The 24,011-nt window shown below is 36.8% G+C and overlaps 2 protein-coding genes across 3 annotated transcripts in view; one reads left to right on the plus strand and one right to left on the minus strand.

Annotated features, from left to right (window-relative positions):
- STAM2 (signal transducing adaptor molecule 2) overlaps positions 1-3,420 on the minus strand; it is a 44,704-nt gene extending 41,284 nt beyond the window's left edge. The window contains exon 1 of one of the 2 annotated variants that reach the window (XM_010967869.3): positions 3,149-3,420. In XM_010967869.3, coding sequence (XP_010966171.2) covers positions 3,149-3,188 — 40 coding nt within the window. In that variant the 5' untranslated portion in view covers positions 3,189-3,420. The remainder of the gene's footprint in view (positions 1-3,148) is intronic. The other variant, XM_010967868.3, reaches the window with a different exon arrangement.
- Positions 3,421-3,594: 174 nt separating this feature from the next.
- The window catches only part of FMNL2 (formin like 2), a 367,782-nt gene continuing 347,365 nt past the window's right edge, over positions 3,595-24,011 (plus strand). The window contains exons 1-3 of the mRNA XM_074363666.1: positions 3,595-4,113; positions 4,635-4,761; positions 12,405-12,495. The gene's annotated coding sequence lies outside the window, so the exon portion shown is untranslated. The remainder of the gene's footprint in view (positions 4,114-4,634; positions 4,762-12,404; positions 12,496-24,011) is intronic.

A 24,011-nucleotide genomic window follows, 5' to 3' on the forward strand; every position in this document is an offset into this window, starting at 1 on the left:
TTTTGTAGAGGTAGAACCTGAGCTCAGCTTTGTAGGACACAAGCATGTTTATTTTTAGAGAAGCAGATACCAAGGGTTGTTGAAAAAAGCAAAAATCTATCAGTGAATAGTAAATGGCACAGAGGCAGAAACTGGAAGAAAGACTGCCTAGCTTGAGTAAGGAGGAAAAAGATATGCAAGTAAGAACTGGAGTTAGAGAGCAGAACAAACATGTCATGACTTGGGAACCAATGTCATGAGACTGGAAAAACTGATACAGAATATAAGGAAATGACTTGCCCTTTTAATACTATCACTAAATCTTCCTATTGGGTTCTGCCCCCATGTTTCACTTTCTCCTTGGAATCTCCTTTAAAAAGGTTGCCCCAACCAGGCTCCACCTCATGAAACTCACACTTAAAAGATAAGACTCAGGACTGGGGTGAGGAGGGGTGTGTGTGGATTTTTTTTTTTTTTCTCAGCACAGCTTCAAAGGAATTTTATTCAACAAAGCAAACAATGAACCCAGATTAGAAGAAATCCACTAAATATTTAAAGAGCTCTAAGGCTCCCATACCTAGCATACACTTCAGGATTTGTAGGTTCTGACTCCGAGAAAAAAAAGGAACTTGCCAGAGTTCCTTACCTCCTAGCCTTTGGCCCGCTTCCATCTAACAAGTCATACACCATTATCAAATCACGAGGGCCTTCCCAGACATCCTGACTCACTACAGCCTTTTCTCAAGGTCTCAGGGTCCAAGACAAGGATTTCTTCCCCACATGAATGATGTCAGGAAGACTGTTCACCCTCTGGTGAGACCCTGTACTGACCAATGAATGTAGTTTCAACTTTAAAGTTAATTATGAAATGACCATACCATACATACAGTAAGAGGTGATTACTTCCTGCAGGTAAAAATGCCCTCAAGAAAGTGGAGAGGGAGGGAGAGAGGGAGAGAGGGGGAGAGAGAGAGAGGAAGAGAGGGAGAGAGAGAGGATCATGTCAACACCTTTACAGATAAAGTGTCTGCCTGAAGGTCCTTGTCTTCTCATTATGGAAGATATTTTAAATAAAGGAGAATAAAAAGTATCTCATGTATTTCTAGTCTTGTATTAATCACCCTATATTACAGTTATCTTTTTATGCGTTATGTGTCCTTCAGGGAACTCGGTCTACTTACTAAATTTGGGTTCCCAGAATTTAACACGATGTCTGATGCACAGTAATCACTCAATGCCTGTTTGCTGAGTGAACGGTAAACAAAGCTATGATCAAAAAAAAAAAAACAAGGTAATAAAAATCTGACTGAATCAAAGAGTAGGTGAAAGGGGCAGTGACATCGCACAGGAACATTCCTGCAGACATCTCAAGTTAAATAATGACTTGCTTGTCATATTACTTAACTACTGTATTTCAAATTAAAAGAGGCTTTAGGTTTTGAAAAATGCAATATATAATTTTTCTTCTATGATAGAAGTTTAAGGCCAATCTGAACTCCTTAGGATTTCACACGACTTTTTCTATTAATTCTAACCACTTGTCTAAAAGAAGTTATAATCAAACTCTGTTTCACCTTTAAACTGCCTTTTGGATACTGATTTGTGATACCTGAATTAACAAATAAGCACTTGAAGTTTTGGTTGGTGGCACTGCCCATGAAATAACCTATACACAGTTGGTTTTTTGTTTTGCTTTGCTTTTTGTCTGAACAGCAGTGCCTCTTTTCCTACAGTGGTATCAGACTGTGCTCCACTAAACCATGCAGGGACCTCAGGATCCACTGAGGGTGAGGTTTAGAAAAGCAAAACAGGCAGAGCAACTTGGCTTTTCTACCGGGAAAGTTTTCAATAAGAAAACAATGGGCTTGCAGGCAAGATCTCCCTTGAAGAGTCCCACAGTTTTTAAGTTTGAAAATCATTTGTCTTACTCTATTTTCTCTTTTGCTTTTTTCCCCCCACTATGACAAACTGAAAGTCTTCACAACAGCAAAGAAAGGTGCAAGTCTCACTGCAACAAAAGAAGACATCATTATGTGTTCCAAAAGCGGAGGCTGTGAGCCTCATCGTGATGCTTCCCAGATTTACACTAGTCACCTATGTTAAATTACCAAGAGAAAAGTTGAATGAAATTACAGACACACATATTTGAAGGCTATCTTTAAGATATAAAACTTTTTACATTTTGGGGGTGGAAGGGACTTATACATCATATTAGACTTTTGAACACACTCTTGGGATCACATAATATACCAAAACAGGGCGCTTCCAGACTTTCCTCATAATTAGAAAACTGTAACTATGAAACAGGTGGCTCACCGCTATGATGTGCAGTATTCTGTATGACTCTGGCAATTTTCAGCCATGTGTTTTTTCATTCTACTAAAATCCTAAAACTCTAACTACCTAGTAAGGTACTTACCGCTATAAAAATGTTTATTAAACCAGCTCGTTTTCACTGTTTTTCTAATGCCCCAAACCATAGTCACTGAGGCATCAGCAGTCTTAAACGACTCCCAGCAAATAAAATATCAGTTGTTCTGTACTGTTTTGAGACTCTAGGGTTTTCCTTTCATTGCCTAAGATCACCTCGTAGCATCTGCGCCATCCTTGGATAGACCAACACTTCCAACTACCGTAAATAAATCTTGAAGCCGTGCTATCGGGGCTTGGATGCATTTGTATTTAAGCGAGGTGAAATGGGTTCTTCCTATTGAATTGGGGGAGGGGGAGTCAAGGTGAAGTCTTGAGTTGCCTTAGACAGCAGGGTCTCCACTGCTGCATCATCTCCTAAGCGCCGGTGGGGAAGGACGATGGAAGGGGAGGGGACACAAGAATAGCCCAGCTCTAGAGGAAGGTAGAAGTTTGTGTCATCTACTCCGCAATTGCTTAATTAGTGCAGTCTCCAGTGAGCCCCAGGCTCCTCCCTATTCCTGAGCCTGGCGAGGGTAACGGCCCTCTTCCGGGGTCCCCAACCTCAGGTGGGCTGGAGCCACCCCCTTCGCTGCTAGCGACGCGCAGAGATTGCCCCCTAAAAACTCCCGGCTGCCAGGCAGCGGCGCCGCCCCCTTCTCTATCTTTGCTAGTCTTTCCAGTCCCCGGAATCGCCACCGCCCACTTTCTAGCACGACAAACAGCAGTCTGTGGCCTGGGCCCAGGACCCAGCACTTACCCACGTCTTGCTCGAAGGGGTTGGCAGTGAACAGAGGCATCTCGCCGGCGCCCGAGCCCTAGTCGCCGCGGTCAGGCTGAGGCTCGGCAGTTGCTCGGGGATGGTGAACCCGCGACAGAGGCTTCCTAGACGGCTCAGCTCCGATCGCGTCCCCGCACTTCCGCCACCGCACCTGCCCCACTCCCGCCTGACGGACCAGCTCCGGGTCCGCGCTCCGCCCCCAATTCCTGTCCCCGGGCGAGATCCCGCCAGCCGCGGGCATCTTCTCAGCGTCCCTGTCGCCTCCGCCTGCCTGAAGGAGGCGGTAGCCCTGGTCTGAAAACTTCTGTAGAGGTCAGGCGGCCGCCGCGGCCACCTTCCCATCGCTAGGACCCCGGCAAGCCTTGGAGCGGGGGACCTTCAGGGCCGGAAGTCGTCGCGCCTAGAACCAGGCGACGGAAGGCCCGGAAGCTGCTGTACAGGCGGCCGCTCGGCAGAGGGAGCGGTTGTCTGGGATTCTCTCCTTAGGGCTGCGGGTTCCGACTACCAAATTATCGCTCATTTAGTTCGTTCCTAAACTGTGGGCTAGTCCCTGGCGGCCGTGGGGTCGCGGCTGCGTTCGCGTCACAGTCCCATTGCCCTGGAAACGGATGGAGCCTCAGTGGCTTTGAGAGGCCGAGAAGGCTTTGGCTCGACTCTTGGAGTTTAGGGGGTTGCACTCTCTTCGGAGCCTATACCCGATGGAAATAACCGCCCGGAAAACGGTGGTCGAAGTAACTGAGGACTCCTCACTTTTCGCTTTTCGTCGTGCTCTCGCCCTGAAAACACTGCTCCACCCTGGGAATCCAAAGATGAACCGGGCACACTCCTTGCCTTCAAGTTGCTGACAGTTTTATGGGGACAGTGTATGGCATATAAGTGACAGTACGTGACGATCCGCTATACAATTTGGGTCACAAATTCAAATTCCCATAGGATGGCTCCAGGTATTTAAATGAATGTGAAAGTGCAAGCACCCTTCCCACCTACACACTCCCAAACCCTCTTAACTGATTTTTCTATAGCATTTATCACTTCCTAGTATATAATTTACTTATGTTTTCTGTCTCCTCTCTTTAGAATATAAACTCCATGATCATTTTTGTTCCCTACCGTATCCCCAGCATCTAAAACTGGCCAGCAAGTAATAGGTACTCCACAGATACCTTTCAAACCCAACCGAACAGCGCGTATCTAATGATGGCACCTACCAGTCAACTTAAACCATTTGTCGAAGTGTGGGCCCTCCTAGAGCTTCCAGTGTTTCAATAATTTACTAGTAAAAATTACTTAACAATGGGCCAAACAAAACCATTTTACAATCTCTGGTATAAAGACTTGACCTATAAAAGAGAGAACCCTTACACGCGGAATAGTTCAGAAAGGTGGTTTACCGTAAAGATAGGTACACAAGACGGAAACACTTGTAAGGGGAGGGAGCTGATTTTTTTTTTTTTTTTGAACCTAGGATGTTCAATAAGTGTTTGGAGACTTTCTGGATGGATTTGTCTAGGATTAAGGTTTAGCGTTGGAATGGAAAACAAGGCTAGACAGAGAAAAGAGAAAACAGATTGGGAAGAACGTTAAAGAGCAAGGTAAGAAATTTTAATTTTAGCATATAAGGCATTAGACAATCATTCAAAGATTTTGACCAGCAGAGTAGTACATGAAGAAGAGTGTCCCAGATACTAATCCGACATCAGTGTGCATGATATAAAGAAGCAGACCAGGCAGCAGAATACTTTAGGAGGCTATTGCAGTACTTGAAAGCTATAAGAAGAGATTTTGCAGAGAAGATTGTATTGAGATATGAGTAAAGGGCTGAGGATTCACCTTTGGATTTATTCACATTTTAAACAGACTTCCTTTAGCTCCTCCCCATCTTTGATAGCAAGCATACTCTAGAATCTATAGGTATTTCCTTTTCTGTGTGTGTCCTCAGTTTCTTGGTGAGTTCCTCCAATTAACAAAAAATTTAATAGTCACTAAGAGCCAGACCCTGTGTTAGAAACAAGAGGATACAAAGATTGTTCATTGCTACTTCACCTAATGAAGTTATTGAAGAATTAAAATATGTCAGTGGCAGCACACAAATTCTGGTGTGCAAAAAATGCAACTTTTTCTTTTTAAACATTTCTTTTTCTTTTTAAACACCATTCAACTCCATCTCAAAAGAAATTTTTTTTTAATTTACTTATTTTTTAATTGAAGTGTAGTTGCTTTACAATGTTAGTTTCAGGTGTACAGCAAAGCAATTCAGATATACATATACATACATACATATATATATATAAATTTTCAGATTCTTTTCCAGTACAACTCATTACAAGAAATTGAATATAGATCCCTGTGCTATACAGTAAGTCCTTGTTGTTTATCTGTTTTATATGTAGTAATGTCTATCTGTTAACGAGTTTGGGGTTTGGGGGAACAAGCCACCTGTTCTCTTTGGTTGGCCCTGCAGTAAACCTTTCTCTGCTCCAGACTCCAATATTTCAGTTTGTTTGGCTTCACTGTGTGACGGGCATATGAACTTGTGTTCAGTAGCAATGACCCCGTAAGTCTTTATTTCTCCCAGTAAGGGAGCCTTTTTTCTCTAAAGACATCATATGGGCTACCCTAGCCCTGCACACAAAAGCAACCTAGTTATCCTGAAATACCACCTTTCTGGGTTTTTTTCCCTCACTTGAGAACCTACTGGATTTTGCCTGCCACAAAAAGTTCAATCTGGGCTGTCATTGTCTCTGGTAAATAACTTATTTTTGCCTACCCAGTAACCTTATTTTCCATGGCTTAAAGCATCAGTTTTTGAAGTCAGATGAAATTTCAAATCATGGGCCTGCCACTGACTATGTGACTTTGGGAAAATACTTAAGTTCTAGGAACTTCAGTTTTCTTATAAGTATATACTTCATAAGTTTGCTATGAAGATTAAATGGGATCATGAGAGAGTTTATATAGTAAGTGCTCAGTCGCACTTATTATAGCTTTTACAAAAGAACTTTTTGCAATTATAGATGTGTTTCATATTTGCACGGTTCAGTATGGTAGCCACCGGCCATCTTTGGATGTCAATCACGGGAAAAGTAGCTAGTGCAACTGAAGAACTGAATTTTAAATTTCATTTCATTTTAATTCATTTAAACTTTAATAGCCACACATAGCTAGTGACTGGCAGTTAAGAAAAAGTAGCACTAGTCAATATTGTGAAAATCAGTTGAAGGAAATAGAAGTCTCTTTTGTCTGTATTACTTGTGCCTCATGAAAGTTCACTTTCCAAAAATGCATGCTTTCTTCTTTCACCTATCTTCGTCTTTTGCCTCTTTTCATTTTTCATATCAGGAAATTTAAGATCCAATTCAAGACCCATCTTCTACAGAAGGATTCCTCAGTTGGTCCCAATTCACATCTTCCTCTTCTCTAAGACTTTTATTGAACAGATGGGTCACCATTGCACTACTCAGCACTTAATACTCATCTAACCTATCTTGTATGACAGTTTTAACTCCCCAGGAGCACAATATCTATGTGGTTTTTAATTCTGTGCCCCTCCAAAGCAATTAGCCCATTATTTGTAAACACTGCATTATGGACCAAATGTTTGTGGCCTCCCCCTAAATTCATACGTTGAACTCTAGCCCCTAATGTGATGAGATTTGGAGGTGGGGACATTGGGAAATAATTAGGTCATGAGAGTGCAGCCCTCACTAATGAGATTAGTGCCCTTATAAGAAGAGGCTAGAGAGTCTAAACCACTCTCTTTCTGCCACTTGAGGATATAGTGAAAAGTTAGCAATCTGTAATCCAGAAGACCCTCTTCAGAACCTGACCATGCTATACTGGCTCTCTGATTCCAGACTTCCAGCCTCCAGAACTGTGAGAGATATGCTTCTGTGATTTGTAAGCCTGGACCCAGTCTCTGGTACTTTGTAATAGCAACCTGAACTAAGACGCACTATGTTTGATGATCTTTTGTCCTTTATCTCTGTGATTCACTCCTCTCACTTTCCAATCCTCACCACCAAGTTGGCTGAAAGAACAAAGAAGTACCCAAATATCCAATAAAACACCCTTTTTTCCACCTTTGTGTTACTTTATCTTCCCCACTTCTACACAATTAAAGCATTTTTCAGGTACATTACACTTTTCCCATTTCGTTTAGTAAACATTGGGTGCCTACTAGTTGCAAAATACTAGTGGTAGGGGCAAGAGTTGATGATGGGGACCATGAAAATTATATAACTGCCCTCAAATGAGTTATATTTGGAAGAGGAGAGTAATTTTTGAAAATGATTGATTAATGGAAGAGAATACATAAAAAAAAAAAAGGGAAATACCAAGTATTGTCAGAATATAGACCCATGATATTTTGGTATGTAGCTATTTAAAATGTTTTAGTTGACTAATTGATGGTAATTAGCCCAACAAATTTGGTGTTTGGAGTGCTTCTGAGTATAACTGAGAAATTTTATCTTGAACTAAGCTCCACAAATTGGATAGATTGAATCCTTAGCAAAATAAAAAGAGAACCTATGTCTGGACAATATAGAAAAAAATCATTTTGGAAATCAGCTTATAAAAAAATAACATGGATCAACTGTACTTCAATATAAATAAGTAAATAATAAGCAAACAAATAAATTTTAAAAATGAAAATGTGTCACTAGAAAAAAAATTTAAGCCAAGAAAAGAAAAAGATAATATGGAAAAGTAAAGGATAAACAAATGATAATGACATTAGAAGATAATTTTAAAAGGATTGGAGAAGAAAAAGTTGTACAAATTCAGGAAATTATATGCACACGTGTGTATGTTTTTTAAAGAAAAATACTGAGAGCAGGTTTATCCTAAAAGCCCATGGTTACAAAGGCTTAGCTTCAAGGACTCCTAGCAGAATTGGTTGATTCTATTCAGCAACACTGTTTACTCAAAATACAACTGAAGAGTGTTACAATGTTGCTACACCGAAAATTAGTTTAATTTTTACTTCATAATTCACTTAAAACTGGAAAATTATATATTTTTCCCTTTATCAGCTTCATTACTACGCTCTGCACAGTAGGTGGCGGCATTGCTTCATGCCCTTAACTACAAAATATATAGGCAAACGAAACAAACTTCAGGGACCCAATTTGGCCAAATTTAAAGAATCACCCTTTCTATCTACCTTAAAAAGTCATATGAATAATACTTCATTATAATATACCAAATTTTTATATGTTATACATTAATAATATAAAAAATTTATTTGTTGGCTAATTCATTCTGCCAGTAAATGTCAATAAACCAGAATGTGCTGTTTTAAAAATTAATACTTACTCCTCATCTAAAGAATGTAATTAATTATCTCCTTTTTCAGTTTTAATGTAAAAATAATATTTATTTATACTTAATTTCACGTGTGCTGGTCATTTGACAACGTTCAGCATGCCTACAATGACAGAACTCCATGAATCTCTGCAGAGGTACAGTCAGAAGGCAGTTATCTGGGCTGGGCACTAAAGACAGGTAAAACCTCAACACACATTTGAGATTTAAAACACCACTTTTAGCAAAAATAAACAAGTGGGTCCTAATCAAACTTATAAGCTTTTGCAGAGCAAAGGAAACCATAAACAAAATGAAAAGACAACCTACAGACTGGGAGAAAATATTTGCAAATAATGTGACAGACAAGGGCTTAATTTCCAAAACTTACAAACAGCTCACACTGTTCAATATCAAAAACAACAACAACAACAACAACAACAACAACCTCAATCAAAAAATGGGCAGAAGATTTAAATAGACATTTCTCCAAAGAAGACATACAGATGACCAACAGGCACATGAAAATATGCTCAACTTCACTAATTATTAGAGACATGCAGATCAAAACTACAATGTGGTATCACCTCTCAGCAGTCAAACTAGCCATCAAGAAGTCTACAAATAATAAATGCTGGAGAGGATGTGGAGAAAAGAGAACCCTCCTACACTGTTGGTGGGAATGTAATTTGGTGCAGCCACTATGGAAAACAGTATAGAAGTTCCTTAAAACACTAAAAATAGACTTACCATATGATCTAGCAATTCTGCTCCTGAGCATATGTCCAGAGAAACATCTAATTCAAAAAGATACATGCACCCCAATATTCATAGTAGCACTTTTTACAATAGCCAAGACATGGAAGCAACCTAAATGTTCATCAACAGATGAATGGATAAAGAAGATGTGGTATATATATAGAAATACTACTCAGCCATAAGAAAGAATGAAATAATGTCATATGCAGCAACATGGATGGACCTAGAGATTATCATACTAAGTAAGTCATTAAGAGAAAGACAAATATATGACATCACTTATATATGAATTCTAAAATATGATACAAATGAACTTATTTAGAAAATAGAAACAGACTCACAGACAGAAAACAAATTTAAAGTTACCAATGGGGAGGGATAAATTAGTTTAGGATTAGCAGATGAAAGCTATTTTATAGAAAATATCTATAAAACAACAAAGTCTTACTTTATAGCACAGGGAACTATATTCAATATCGTGTAATAAACCATAATGGAAAAGAGTATGAGAAAGTATATATATATATATGTGCACACATACATATATGTATATATGTGTGTATATATATATCTGAATCACTGTGCTGTACACCAGAAACTAACACAACATTGTAAATCAGCTGTACTTCAATTTTTAAAAATTTAGAAAATAAATAAATAAAATATCACTTTCAGGCAATATACAACCACAATTTACATATATGGAGTACTTGTTTTTATTCTAAAATTTACCTTTTTTAGCTTTAAAGGGTGCAGCCTAATTTTAGTATTCAAAGTTTATTCAGTATTTGTACTCAGCTTTATCTTACTGAGATCCTATATTTTTAAATTTTTATTTTTCTAAAATATATATATTTTTTAAAAAAACTGTCTTTGTCTCCTGTCCAGTTTGGGTTCCCTTTTTTGATCCTTTCCATAATCACTCTAGTCTTACTTGAAGTGAAACATTCCAAGAAGAGATGTACCAGGTAGGATTATATTTTCATTTTTGGTTTCCAATAATTTCTTGAGGATATTGAGCATGAACCAATAGCTTTAGGAAACCAACTTCAAAATTCTAAGATCCCTTGCTTGGGCATAATTAATACTTGCCTTCTAACCTAGCATGTTTGTAGCTTAGGTTACTTTTCCAAATGTCTTATCTTGTTCTCACCTGAGTTGAAGTTTGTTCTTTCTAGTCAAGGGCAATTGTCAATTCAAGGACATTTCAAAGATTTATATAAAGAACAAGAAACCACATTTATTGCAAGGACTTACTGTATTTTCCAAAAGTATATTCACATTTTTAATAAGATATTTTATAGATTTCAGATTAAGCGTAGAGACAAGATGTCCAAAAACTTTTGTTTTGTTTGCACAAAAAAGTTATATGTAGTATCATATAATACCTCTCTAATGTGCCAAGAGCTACAACTTAGTATTCATTGTATTACCTGCACCTGGCTCAGCAGAGGTGCAAGCCACTGTTAGCTGAACAAATGCATCTGAACAGTCTCAGTGTCCTGAACCATTCCACATGCAGGCAGGGCCTCCGATGCCCTACTGGCAGCCCTGTGGTTATCCTCAAGCCCTGTGAGGAGTCTTTCTTGGTGTCTCCCTTTTGTTTCCTCTGTGAACCTGCTTGTTGCTCTCAGTGTCTTTTTCTTTAGCTAGTCTCTAAATGTCTTCCAAATTTTTTTGGTTTATTGACTACATACAGTTTATTAGTAAGTGTAAATCAGGTTGTGATATTGAGTCAGAGCTAAAGAAAGGAAAATATAGTTCCTAAATACTCCACCATAACTTTGTAGTTGACATTGTTTATAGTTATCTGACACCCATGAGGTGTTAATATTTGTTTCATAATACTCATTCTAATTAGAGTCATTTAGCCAAATAAAAGGTTGAAATGGCTTTCCAGCTGCATATACAAGATCATGAAAACAAAGTGTTTAGATATTTTTCATGAATTATCTTTAAGTTCTTAAGACACAAGAAGGGGAACACAGAAGAGGCTCTTTAAATTGTTGTTTTGATGACACAAATCATGTATAAAAGATTTCAAATCACTGAAAACAGTATGAATCTAAAGGCTTCAAAGTCATAATCCCACGCACATCTGTACAAGGTCTACAGTAAGCCAAGCCTTGTGTTTCTTTCACCCTTTCTACAATTCAAAGAAAAGTTGAAGGAAAATCCCAGGAGATGTAGAGAACCAGTATGACTACAAGCAAATGTGATCTGAGAAACAAGTGCAGACTAGCTGAGAGGTAGAGGCAAGGGCAGTACCAAAGGAGCAATACAGACATCCAACCAGTCCAAAGGGAAGGACCGTGGAAAGGAGACTGGCCAAGAAGTCAGGGGCAGAGAAGATGAGGAGACGCTGGCAAGCCAGTATGAGATGGGACAGAGCAAGGATGCTAGAGGCTCATTTCTGGATGGTGGCTGCAGAAAGTAAAGGTAGACACTCTGTAAGATATGAACAATATTAAAGAGTATAAAAAGAGATAGCTAATCTCAGGAAATTGACAATCTAGGTGGAGATATTGAGTTTATAGGTATGGAAAGTTAAATAACAAAATAGGACAATTTTTCAAGTGGTGCAGCAAAGGAATGTACGATTGAGTAAATACTGAATTATGAGTCAGGGAAGCCTTCAAAGTGGGGAGGAGCTTTGAGCTCAGTCTTAATGGATGAGAAGAGTATAAACAGGTTAAAAAAATGGGGATTAACAGAATAAAAAAGATGCGATCAGAAATATATCTAGTGTATTATGGGAAAGTAAGTAAACCAAACTGAGGGGTGTATTAATCTTTTTTATTTTATTTTTTATATTTCATGATGCTTTGACATCTTGGGACCTTACCGATCCAAGGAGGGACTGCCCCTCTAAGGGGTAGCAAATTCCTAGAGTTAGCAAACAACTTGCCTGCGAGCACAAGCACAACATCGATATTCAAACCAATCCATCCCTATCCCATACCCCCTTAAGCCTCCTTTTATCAGATTCCTGCAGGACAGGACACCATCCCCCAACCCTAAATCATCCGAGGGCCGGGTACTGGGTACCAGACAACAAGAGACTACACCTGCAGAGCAGAGCCCACAGACATTATTCAAAATATCCAATCGTAAATTTGCTCAGCTCCTTACTCTGTCTTATCCATTCGTCCCCATGAAAACCACAATGAAGACTTTTGCCCATGCTTTCCCATCACTGACTGACCCTGGTGCTTCCTGAGGCCCTGCATGGCACAGCGGCTTGTCCCCTCCTCTTGGGAACTGTAAGTAACAAACCATCTTTTCAATGGCAGTTGTCTCCTGACCTGTTGGCTTCATTATACCAGAATAAATACAAAATCTTAGGTACATTTTAAAAACAAGAGATGCAGATGCAAAGAGTTTTATTTAGATGTTGGTTTTGGAGTGCAGTCAGGAATTCTGGGGTGTCTGAGACCCTTCAGGGAGTCTTAGAGATCAAAATCATATGCAAGTAAAAGATTTCTCCCAGTGCACGAGCCCAGTGGATTGTAATGTAAGGGAGTATGAGAAGACCATTGGTCTGGTTTCAGGTTCCTCATTGTAGCTAATCTTTGAGAAGCTACGACTGGTTGAGTATTAGTACTGTGTCACAGAAGAATATCTACGGTTATCTGTAAAGCTTCTAAAATACTTCTCCCTTAACTGTATATCTGCATGAGGCCAAATTTTGTTCATATACTTGAACCAAAGCAACATATTGAATGCAGAAACATACCAGAATACAGCTGTCTTCTGTTAAATCAGATTTTAGAGATTTGCAGCAATGAAAAAGTGATATTCTTTTCACTAAATCTGTTTAATTTGTAAAATACGTTTATTTTTCATAAAACTGTTATTAGTAACATGTAATGTGCTTATTATTGTTATTTTTTAATGAATCATTCAATAAATCTTTTCAACATTCCTCAGTTTTAATATCAAATGTGACAAATATAGATAGATGTAACCTACTGTTAAGAAGGAAAAGGGGTCATGAGATCAAAATTTTGAGAACTGCGGTGTAATACTGGATAACACTGGAAAAGCAATGAGAAGCCAAGCTGTGAAACAGTTTGAATTGCAGGCTAACATGGGGATTTTTACCATGGAGGGAATGGAGTTTTGAGCAGAGAGATAATATGATGAAAGGAACTTTTCAAGAAGAGAACATATGTGCTTATGTGTGTGTGTAGGACAGTTCGGAAAAGGTATATGTCTGTTTCATGTTTTTTGGTGGAGGGGGAGGCAGTATCTGAGGCAGAGATATCCAGCAGGAAGCTGAAGGAAAATCCTAGACACAAGGTAATCAAGTTCTTAAGGAGGCATATAAGGAGGGAATGAAAATAATAGCTAGTATTGCTAATAGGTATCGAGAGTTTACCATATGCCAGAAACTGTGCGAAATACTTGGTGCAGGTTACCTCGTTATCTCCTCACAGGCTTCTAACAGTTAACTATAAACTACATTGTAAAGAATAGAACACTGAGGTACAAAGAGGCTAATGTAAGATGGCAAGTAAGAGATGAAGCTGAGGTCTGAACCCAGGCAGTCTGATGGCAGAACCTGAATAGTCAATGCAGCATAAAGGAAGAGTCATTTCAGGCATTGGGTGAGTGTGACAGACGTCTTCAGTGTCCTCCCTGACCCCTTACTGGGCAGCATCCCCATCCCCAGCCATTGCGATTAGTGGCCGCTCCTGGCTCACATTTGCACCCTTTAGGGGTGGGTGATTGCTCTTGGCTGACAGGAGGTGATTAGGAGGCCTGCGAGGCTGTGGGCAGTGCTCATGGCCAATCAGTCGCTGTGCAGGTATGCAGGAAGGCTTCTGGCACATGCTCCACTCTCACACAAGTGCTTTGTGTTGGGTCTGGCAAGACTGAGACTAGACCATTCCTGAAAGTACGGATTTGTCTGACTTCTTCCCCTGCCCTCTCTTGCTACCATCACTCCCTTCTAGTGTCTCAGGAAAGCATTCTTTCAATAAACCAACTGAGTAAATCTGTCTCAGCCTCTGCTTCTAGGAACCTGGCTGAGACACTGGAGAAATTTGTTTCGAAACTATAATGGAAAATAAGATGAAAAAAAATGTCTAAACCTTTAAAAAATAAATAGCCTAGGTTTTTAAAATTTTATTTTTATTTATTTATTTTTGGGGGTGGTACTTAGGTTTATTTATTTAACGAAGGGACTGGGGATTGAACCGAGGACCTTGTGCATGCTAAGTTGCACTCTACCCACTGAACTATACCCTTCCCCATAAACCAGCTTTTGAATTTAAAAAAATACCTTTTGGAATTCCATTCTTTTTGTGGGCCTCAGACTTTATAGCAGTCTCTGTGATGGATCTATAATGTGGTCCCTCATTAACTTGACTTTTTAAAAATATATATCTGGACAACTTGAGAAACTCATTAAAACCTGAGACACATGCATTCCAAATCACAACTCCAATGAGAATGTTCAGTGCTTTTTTCTAATCAAGCTATTCTGGGTGCCCTGCTCTTCCCTCAGCAGAACAGGAACCTCCATGCTCTATTCATCTTTATATCCCACCAGCACCTAGCATAGTGTTTTATGCTTAGGAGATACACAGTAAATGTATTAAATGAAAAGGAAAAATCTCAGAGTTTATTTAATCATCTTACTGGCATCTTTATGCTGAAGGATATCCTTCTGAGAACCTAATGTATTTGTTCTCTCACATGCGTGAGACTCACCTAGGGGCACTTGACAAAAATGCCATTTGAAGGGTCTCATCTCTCCTACACTCTCTACTTGTGATTTTGATTCTCTATGGCTAAAATAAAGTTAGGAATTTGCATTTTTAGCAATGCCACATTATTGGATCACATTTGGAGAAACACTGCTTTAAAATACTTCAACATGACATGAAGCTACCTATTAAAAAAAACAAGAAGATTTGAGATCTAAAGGGCATGAACTTCTCTTACAATCATGAACATTATCTCTCACCCATAACTATCATTACAAGATGTACAGGCCAATTTGAAGATCTTAGAACATTTTCAGACTTGCCAAGTTTTACTGCGATGATTTCGTTAGTAAACATGGGAACAATGAAAAAATGTATCTGACAAGTTTGGTATTTAAATGTATGTCCAATGTATGTTAGATGCCTTCTAATGTGCTATTAGTACTCCTGGGTCCTTGGTTGTCCCACCACACATTAACTACAGTGCTTTGTACAGCCTTCAGGCAATTCGCCCTTCCATCCTTCAAAACAAAAAAAAATAAATGAATACTTTTGAAGCATCTCTGAGGTAAGCGACCTCTGCCACCTAGAAAGGGCAATTCAAGTGATGTCTGCTCTGGGAAATTGTACTGCAAAATGATAAATCTGTCAGTGACAGTGATGACCATGAAAAAGTCAGAGTTTCTGGGCTGTCTCAGAGGAGTTCATTGTCCATACTGAAAGTCAGTGATTTACAATAAACCATGCTGGGAGGGACAGCTGAAAGGCTTGTGACAGAATCATTCTCAGTTTATTCACAGTCATTCTTGTCTTTAGGAGAGACTCTAAAAAACTGTGAGTAGGTTGGCTAGCCATGGCATTGCTACAATGGAGGGCAAAAACACTTTTACCCTCTCATCAATGAACACGTCATGGTGTGCCAGGGCATATTTCAGTTCTGTCAATTATCAATAAATTTTGTGTCTATTTAGCTAACATTTCTTAAAACATGATGTCATAACTTAAGGTATGGAAAAATTCCTCTCCCAGCACAGAAGAGTAAACTGCTAAGGGACTGAAACCCCAACCAAATAACAAAATACAAAAATGAACTGCCTGAGAGGCAGTAAATTCTGGAGAGAAATTAAAATTTGGAAAACGTGACCAGCATGGGGTGAATTTGCTGCTTTTTTATAGCTTGGCTTCAGGGGTAGACCGCATATGAAGCATATGAGCAGCTGGAACTCTCATAGAAAGTCAGTTATCCTTCTGTCCTGAGCAGCCAGGGGACAGAGCCTGGGGTTAACAGGGCTTCCAGAAAGTGAGACAAAACCCAGGAAAGAGAGAGCCTAAGAAGGGGAACCCCAAATACCTAAGTATAAACTCTGCCCAAGGCTGACCTCTGAACAGCACATACATATATGGCCAACTGCAAGCAGTTCCCTGAAAATTAAAGATCTGAAGTGAAATTTGAGCTTCCATCCACTACAGACAAGAAAGTAATAGGTTAGACTTAAACTGCAAACTCTTCCTTGCAGTTTAAGTCTTACCCATTAGTATTCTGCTAAAACAAGACCTCAGTACTCTTTGGAGAATTATGAAAGAATTCAGAGTCCAGAATCCTACAAAATAATAACATTGACAATATCTAGGATAGAATCCAAATTTTCTTGACATTCCAAGAATTAAAGAAATGTAAAAGATAATCAGCAGAGGATAATGCTAGATGACTTAGATGTTGGAACATCAAAGATGTTGGAAATATCAGTAGTTGAAGCAGCTATTGTAACTCTGCTCCATGAGGTAAAGGGAAATATTGTTGGAATGAAATGATTGGAAATCTCACAGAGAAATAGAAACTATAAAAATAAAGTGGAAATTCTAGAACTGAAGAATTCAGTATGTGAAGTAAAAATTTCACTGGATCAACTTAATAGCAAAGTGGAGATGACAGAGAGGAAAGAGTTAGAGAACTTGGAGATAGATCAATGGAAATTATTCAGTCTGAAGAACAGAGAGAAAAAGGGGTGAAAAATAAAAAGAACAAAATGACAGAGATCTGTGGAATAATACCTAGTGGTCTAACATAAGTATAATTCATAAATAAAAGTTGAAAAAATTAAAGGGAGAAATAGACGATTCCACAGTTGTAGTTGGAGATTTTATCACAATTACAGTTAGAGAGATCTCTAGAAACTGAGAAAACAACTGGGAAAAAAATCAACAAAGACAAACTGATTATGAACATTGTTAACCACTTTGACCTGATTGATAGTGTTGGATACTTATATTTGAAAAGAAGAAAAGTCTGAAATCAATGACCTAAGTTTTACCTCAGAAGCTAGGGGAAAAAGAGCAAATTAAGCAGAAGGAAAGGAAAACTTAAAAGACAATGTGAGAAAGAAAATTTACAGTTTAATATCATTCATGAATTGAAATATAAAAACCCTAAGCAAACTATTAAATCAAATCCAGCTTTAAAAAAATGCATCCTCACAAAGTTGGTTTTAACTTCAGAAATACAAAGTTTAATTGCCCACTTTAATAATTTAAAGAAGAAAAACCATATGATTATCTTCATAAATGCAGAAAATGCATTTGATAAAACATCATTTTTTGTGATAAAAATATTAAAAAACTAGAAATAAAACTTTCTAAATTTGACAGATTTTTATTTGTGAAACAATGAAAGCTTACTCTTGATATCAGGCAAATGGCATGGATAGCCACAATAACTATGTCTATTCAGTAGTGTACTGGATATCCTAGGCAACACAGAAAGGCATAAAGAAAAAGAATAGAAATGAAAAGGAAGAAACAAAAAGTTCATTATTTTGCAGGTAATATGATTGTCCCAAAGTATTAAACCCGTAGTAACCTATGGATTAATTATTAGAATTAATTTAAAAAATTTAGCATGTTGCTAGATACATCAATAACAATACATGGCATTTCTATAAACCATCATTTTAAAAATGAAAATTTTAAGATAATATTTATAACAGCATGTCAAATATTAAATACCTAGCAATAAATATTAAAGTTATAAAATCTGTAAGATAAGTTTATAAAATTTTTTAAAGACATTTTTTAAAAACCTAAACTGTTAGATATTCATTGAGTACAGACCCAATATTGTAATGATGCCATGTCTATGAAAACTACTCTGTAGGTTTAATGAAATTCCCATCAGTATCTCAAGGTACTTTAGTTTTTGAGCAAACTAATCTAAAATTTAAATGAAAGAGCAAAGATCAGTAATAGCCAAGATCCTCTTGAAGAAGATGAATAAAGTGGAACAATTTGACCTTCCAGTTATAAAATTAATTTATAAAGTTACAATATTTTAAATGGTGTGGTATATACCCAGTAATAGGCAAAAAGACCAGTGGGCAGAATTGAGCGTCCAAATATGGATATTTGATACTTGACTGAGATGATCAAATCTCGCAATTGAAGAAAATTTGGCCTTGCAATAAATGGTGCTGGGACATTTGAATAACTATAGAGGGAGAGGGAGTGAAATTATACCCCCTGTCTCCCACTATACACACAAAAAGGACAGATTACAGACCTCATGGAAAAGCAATGCAATCAAACTTTTAGAAGACAGTGTTGGATAATAGTATCTTTATAGTTTTATAGTGAGGAAAGATTTCTTAAAATGGAAGTATAGAAAATAATGAACCAACTACGTTCAAATTTAGAAATTTTGTTCCTCAAAAGATACGACTAGCAGAGTGAAAGACAAACCGTAAACTGGGAGAAGATAATTACAACACATATAACCAACAAAAGGTTAGTCCAAAATGTTTAAAGAATTCCTGTGACTAAGAAAAACACAAATGCTCCAACAGAAAGATGGCCAAAAGAAATAACCAGAAATTTCACCAAGATGGATAAAAAATGGCTCATAAGCATAGGAAAAGATGTTCAAACTTTTTTGGTAATCACAAACATTCAAAATAAAACCAGAGTGTGAAACCATTTCACACACCAGATTGGAAAACAACAGGTCACTAACCTAATTTATTTTCTCCCTGTATCCATTCCTTGTGATTCAACTTATTTGATTTTCATGAAAAATTCAACATTGTCTTCAATTCCCTACCTAATAAGTAAGTGAAAAGAAACTCACTTCACATCATGCTACTTTCCCTTTTATAAAACCTTGTTCTTGATGGCTAAGTGGAAAATGTTGGCAATGTACCACGATCACTTTTTTCTTTCTACTTTAGCCATATCACTGTGCTATCTTTATTTCTAGGCTGACAGTATTTTATTTAATCATTTAACAGCTATATCAAAATAAACATTTAATAGCTAGATTTATTGCTTAGTTGTGATTCTTTTACTATGTTGAGTGATGGACTAATAAATTTCTTAAGTAGAACTTAAATGCTGAGTTTTTACCTGAAATATATTTCCCATCTAAGTCTGAAGTTACATATTTTTTTTCCTATAGAAGGAGACTGCCCTTTTTAAAATACAAAGATTTCTGGACAGACAACTTCAGGTCACTGGCCTCTTTGTTGATACATTTATCGGAAGTTCTCCTCCCGAACAGAGAGCATGAGGTCTAAAATGGATGTGGGGTAAAGGAGGCACAGGAAATAGGAGGGAAAAGGAGTCAGAAAGTAAGTGTAGGAACTACTGCAGATCATGAAGCTAACAATTTGCTTAGCCCTACTGTCAAATTCTACTTTTAGGTGCCACTTTGTCTCTCCTAACAATTGCCATAAAAATATTCCAGATGAAATCAGTTAAAAGACATTTAAATGGTAACTTTACTTGGGAAAATAGAGGTGCGTTGTCAGGATTTAGGGATTTCCAGGCATTATTGTTTTGCAAAATTTTGGATAATATTTTATGTTTAATCATGTAGCACACCAGTGTTCTCAATGAAAACAATTCCTGGTCTTCATTAGCCAAAAATTATCCGAATTCTATTCTATGGAGAAACCTCTTCCTGATATAAAGTACTCAATATGAGACAGTAAACAATTATGAACACTGGATAATGATTGTAATGACATGTGCACATGATGATACACTAAGACCTTAAAAAAAAAAAACCTTCAGGTTCAGGTCCCTCAAAAGAGACTGGTCCCTGCTAAATCACGGAGTCTGGATTATAGACTCCAAGTTCCTGCACAGCCTGGTCTTCTGATTCCTAAAGAAAGTTACTTTCTTCAAGTATACTTATACTCCCCAGGTGATAGGTGAATTGATTTTCATTTTACAATTTTACTTAAAAATAACAAACCTGCATCACACAGCTGGATGTGAAAAAATCAGACCAGGATCTTACATTATAAAAAGTACTCCTGAAGTTCCATATTTATTTTATAATATAAACCAATGAATCGAAGTTAAACCGCCTATCATTTTCAAAGAAGCATTCAAGTCTATTTTTACATTGCATTCAAAACAAAAAATACAAGGCTTATGATTGCAATTGACTTTTTTATATTGATCTTGTATGTCACAACCTTGCTAAACTTACTACATCAGATGTAGGTTTTTTAGTGGATTATTTAGGACTTAAAATATCTTGTTATCTGCAAATAGAATTTGTTTTACTTCTTTTCTAATCTTCCCTGACTAGAACCTTTAGTACAGTGTTAAATACAAGTAGCAAAAAGTAAATATCCTTGTCTTGTTGCTGATCATATGTGGAAAGCATCTAGTCTTTCTCCATTAAATATGTCATTGCTGTGGGGTTTTTTGTAGATGCTCTTTGTGAGGTTAAGGAAGTACTCTTCTAATCCTAGTTTGTTGGTTTTCTTTTTTTATCTAAAGCTGTTCTGGATTTTGTCCAATGCTTTTTCTGTGTTTATTGAAGTGATCATATTTCTTCCTTTATTCTATTCCTATGATGTATTGCATTGATTAATTTTCATATGTTTAACCAATTTTGCACTCCTGGGATAAATTCTAATTGGTCATGGTATACAATCTTTTTTATATGCTGCTGGATTCAGTTTTATAGTATTTCACTGAGGAGAATCTTTACTCAGTATTCGTAAGGTATGTTGGCAAATATTTCTATACATTATAGGTATATGTATATGCACATGCAATTATATGTAATATTTGTATGTCATTATTATATATAATTATATAATATTTAAAAGCAATGATGTATTTTTTTAATTGAAGTAAGTTGATTTACAGTATTGCATTAGTTTCAGGTTTTTGTGGGGGTTTTTGCAGATTATATTCCATTATAGGTTATTACAAGACATTGGGTATAATTCCTATGCTATACAGTAAATCCTTATTGCTAATCTATTTAATGTAGTTTGTATCTGTTAATCTCATACTCCTAATTTGTCCTTCCCTTCTCCCTTTCCCCTTTGGTAACTGTAAGTTTGTTTTCTATGTCTGTGAGTCTGTTTCTGTTTTGTGTATAGATTCATTTGGATTATTTGTTAGATTCCACATATAACTGATATAGTATTTGTCTTTCTCTGATTTATTTCACTAAGCATAATATTCTCTACATTCATCCATGTTGTTTCAAATGGCACTATTTCAGTCTTTTTATGGCTGAATAATATTCCATAGTGTATATATATCACATCTTCTTAAGCCAGTCATCTGCTGATGATCACTTGGGTTGTTTCCATGTACATAGTGCTGCTGTGAACATTGGGGTGCGTGTATCTTTTTGAATTAGAGTTTACATTTTTTCTGGATATATACCCAGAAGTAGGATTGCTGGATCATATGATAGCTCTATTTGTTGTTTTTTTTTTTTTAACAAATCTCCATTCTGTTTTCCATAATGGCTGCACCAATTTACATTCTCACTATAGTGTAAGAGAGTTCCTTTTTCACCACACCCTCTCCAGCATTTGTAATTTGTAGGCTTTTTGATGATAGCCATTCTGACTGGTGTGAGGTGATACCTCATTATGGTTTTGATTCGCATTTCTCTAGTAATTAACAGTGTTGAGCACCTTTTTGTATGCCTGTTGACCACCTGTATGTCTTCTTTGGGAAAATGTCCATTTAGTTCTTCTGCCCATTTTTTGATTGGGTTGTTTGTTTTTACATTATTGAGTTGTATGGTAATGATATATTTTATATGTGTGTGTGTGTGTGTGTATGTATGTATGTATGTATTTTAAAGAAGAAAGAAGAAAATACATTTAATGGTATTTTCTTTGAATTTCCTATTAAGAGTTTAGGAAAATATTTAGACCAATTTTCTTTTAGAATATTGTGATTTATTTACAGTATTATTCTGAATAGTCCTCAGAATTCATTTTGGTGTTTGGTCAGAAGCAATGACATTGTTTTTTCAATTTACTCAGCAATAATCCCAGATAATTCATTGTATAATTCTTCCTTTCCCCACTTTCATTGTATAATAAAGTATTACATGAAAAAAATCCCATTTCTTTACCATATTATTTATGTTTGTGTGCTGTTCTCTTTCTTTTTTTTTTTTTTTTTTTTTTCTTTTATTTTCAGAAACTGCTCCTCCACTTTCCAAGTTCTGGTATAGCTGCCAAACAGTCACTGGCTGTAGAGGTGCACATGTGACAGTCAGTCACCAATTATAGTACTTCAATCCTTTGCTCCAATAAGTTGGTCCAAGTGGTAGATATAAAACTCAAGCATGGCCAGAACACCTCCCTGAAATTAAATATATGATTTTTCAGAGAAGGAAGTTCTCTCTGAAATTGCTAACTTGGAGAGTGTCTTTTGTATTTACTGTAAATCAGTAGTTTGGTCTGGAGGCTTGATCAGACTCAGGTTCAATTTTTCTTTTCAATCTAGGCTTCTTCATGGGTGGCATTGTATTCTTCTAATCAGGAGACAACCAATGACCAATGTCTGATTGATTCTCCTTTTGTGATATAAGCAGTCATTGGTACTCAGTGCCTAGATCTGTTAGTTCATGAGGAATGTTGATGGTGATATACTAATTGTGTCATTCTTTTGTCATATATTACCTTGAATATTTCTTTAAAGAAAAACTTACCTTCATCTGTCATTAATAATTACACTTATTTTCAAGCCATAATTAATTGTATGAGACCTATACAGGAGCAAGACAAGGATGCCTACTCTCACCACTTCTTAGTCTTAGCCACAGCAAGCAGAAAAAAAAAAGAAAAAAAAGAAAACTAAATTAGAAAGGAGGAAGTACAACTGTCATTGTTAGAAATGACATGGTACTATATAGAGAAAATTCTAAAGATGCTGTCAAAAAACTATTAGATTTTAAAAATAAATTCAGTGAAGTGGCAGTATACAAAATTAACACACAGAAATCTGTTGTGTTTCTATTCACTAACAATTAACTGTCAGGAAGAGAATAAGAAAGGAATGCCATTCACTACTGCACCAAAAAGAGTAAAGTACCTAAGAATAAATCTAACTAAGGAGGTAAAAGACTTGTACTCAGAAACTATAAGACATTGATGAAAGAAATTGAAGAAGACACAAGCAAATGAAAAGACATTGTGCTCATGATTTGAAAGAATTAATTTTGTTAAAATGATCATACCCCATAAGACAATCTACAGATTCAATACAATTCCTATAAAAATATCAATGGTATTTTTTTTTACAGAAGTAGAACAAATAATTCTAAAATTTGTATGAAAACACAAAAGATCCCAAATAGCCAAAACAATCTTGAGAAAGAAGAACAAAGCTGATGTCATCACATTCCCTGATTTAAAACTATTCTTAAAGCTAGAGTAATCAAAATTGTACGGTACTGGCACAAATATACACATGATTCAATGGAACAGAATTGAGAGCCCAGAAATAAACTCACACTTATATGGTCAATTAAGCTATGACAAATGAGATAAGAATATACAATGGAAAAAAGACAGCCTCTTCAATAAAATGTATTGGGAAAACCGGACAGCTACATGGAAAAGAATCAAACTAGACTATATATTTCTCATACCATATACTAGAATAAACTCAAAATGGATTAAAAACTTAAATGTAAGATCTGAAATCATAAAACTCCTAGTAGAAAATACAGGCAGTATACTCTAACATCAATTGTAGCAATATATTTTTGGATATGTCTCTTCAGACAAGGGAAACAA

The sequence above is a fragment of the Camelus bactrianus genome, chromosome 5 (genome assembly GCF_048773025.1).
Source record: "Camelus bactrianus isolate YW-2024 breed Bactrian camel chromosome 5, ASM4877302v1, whole genome shotgun sequence".
Classification (NCBI taxonomy): domain Eukaryota; kingdom Metazoa; phylum Chordata; class Mammalia; order Artiodactyla; family Camelidae; genus Camelus; species Camelus bactrianus.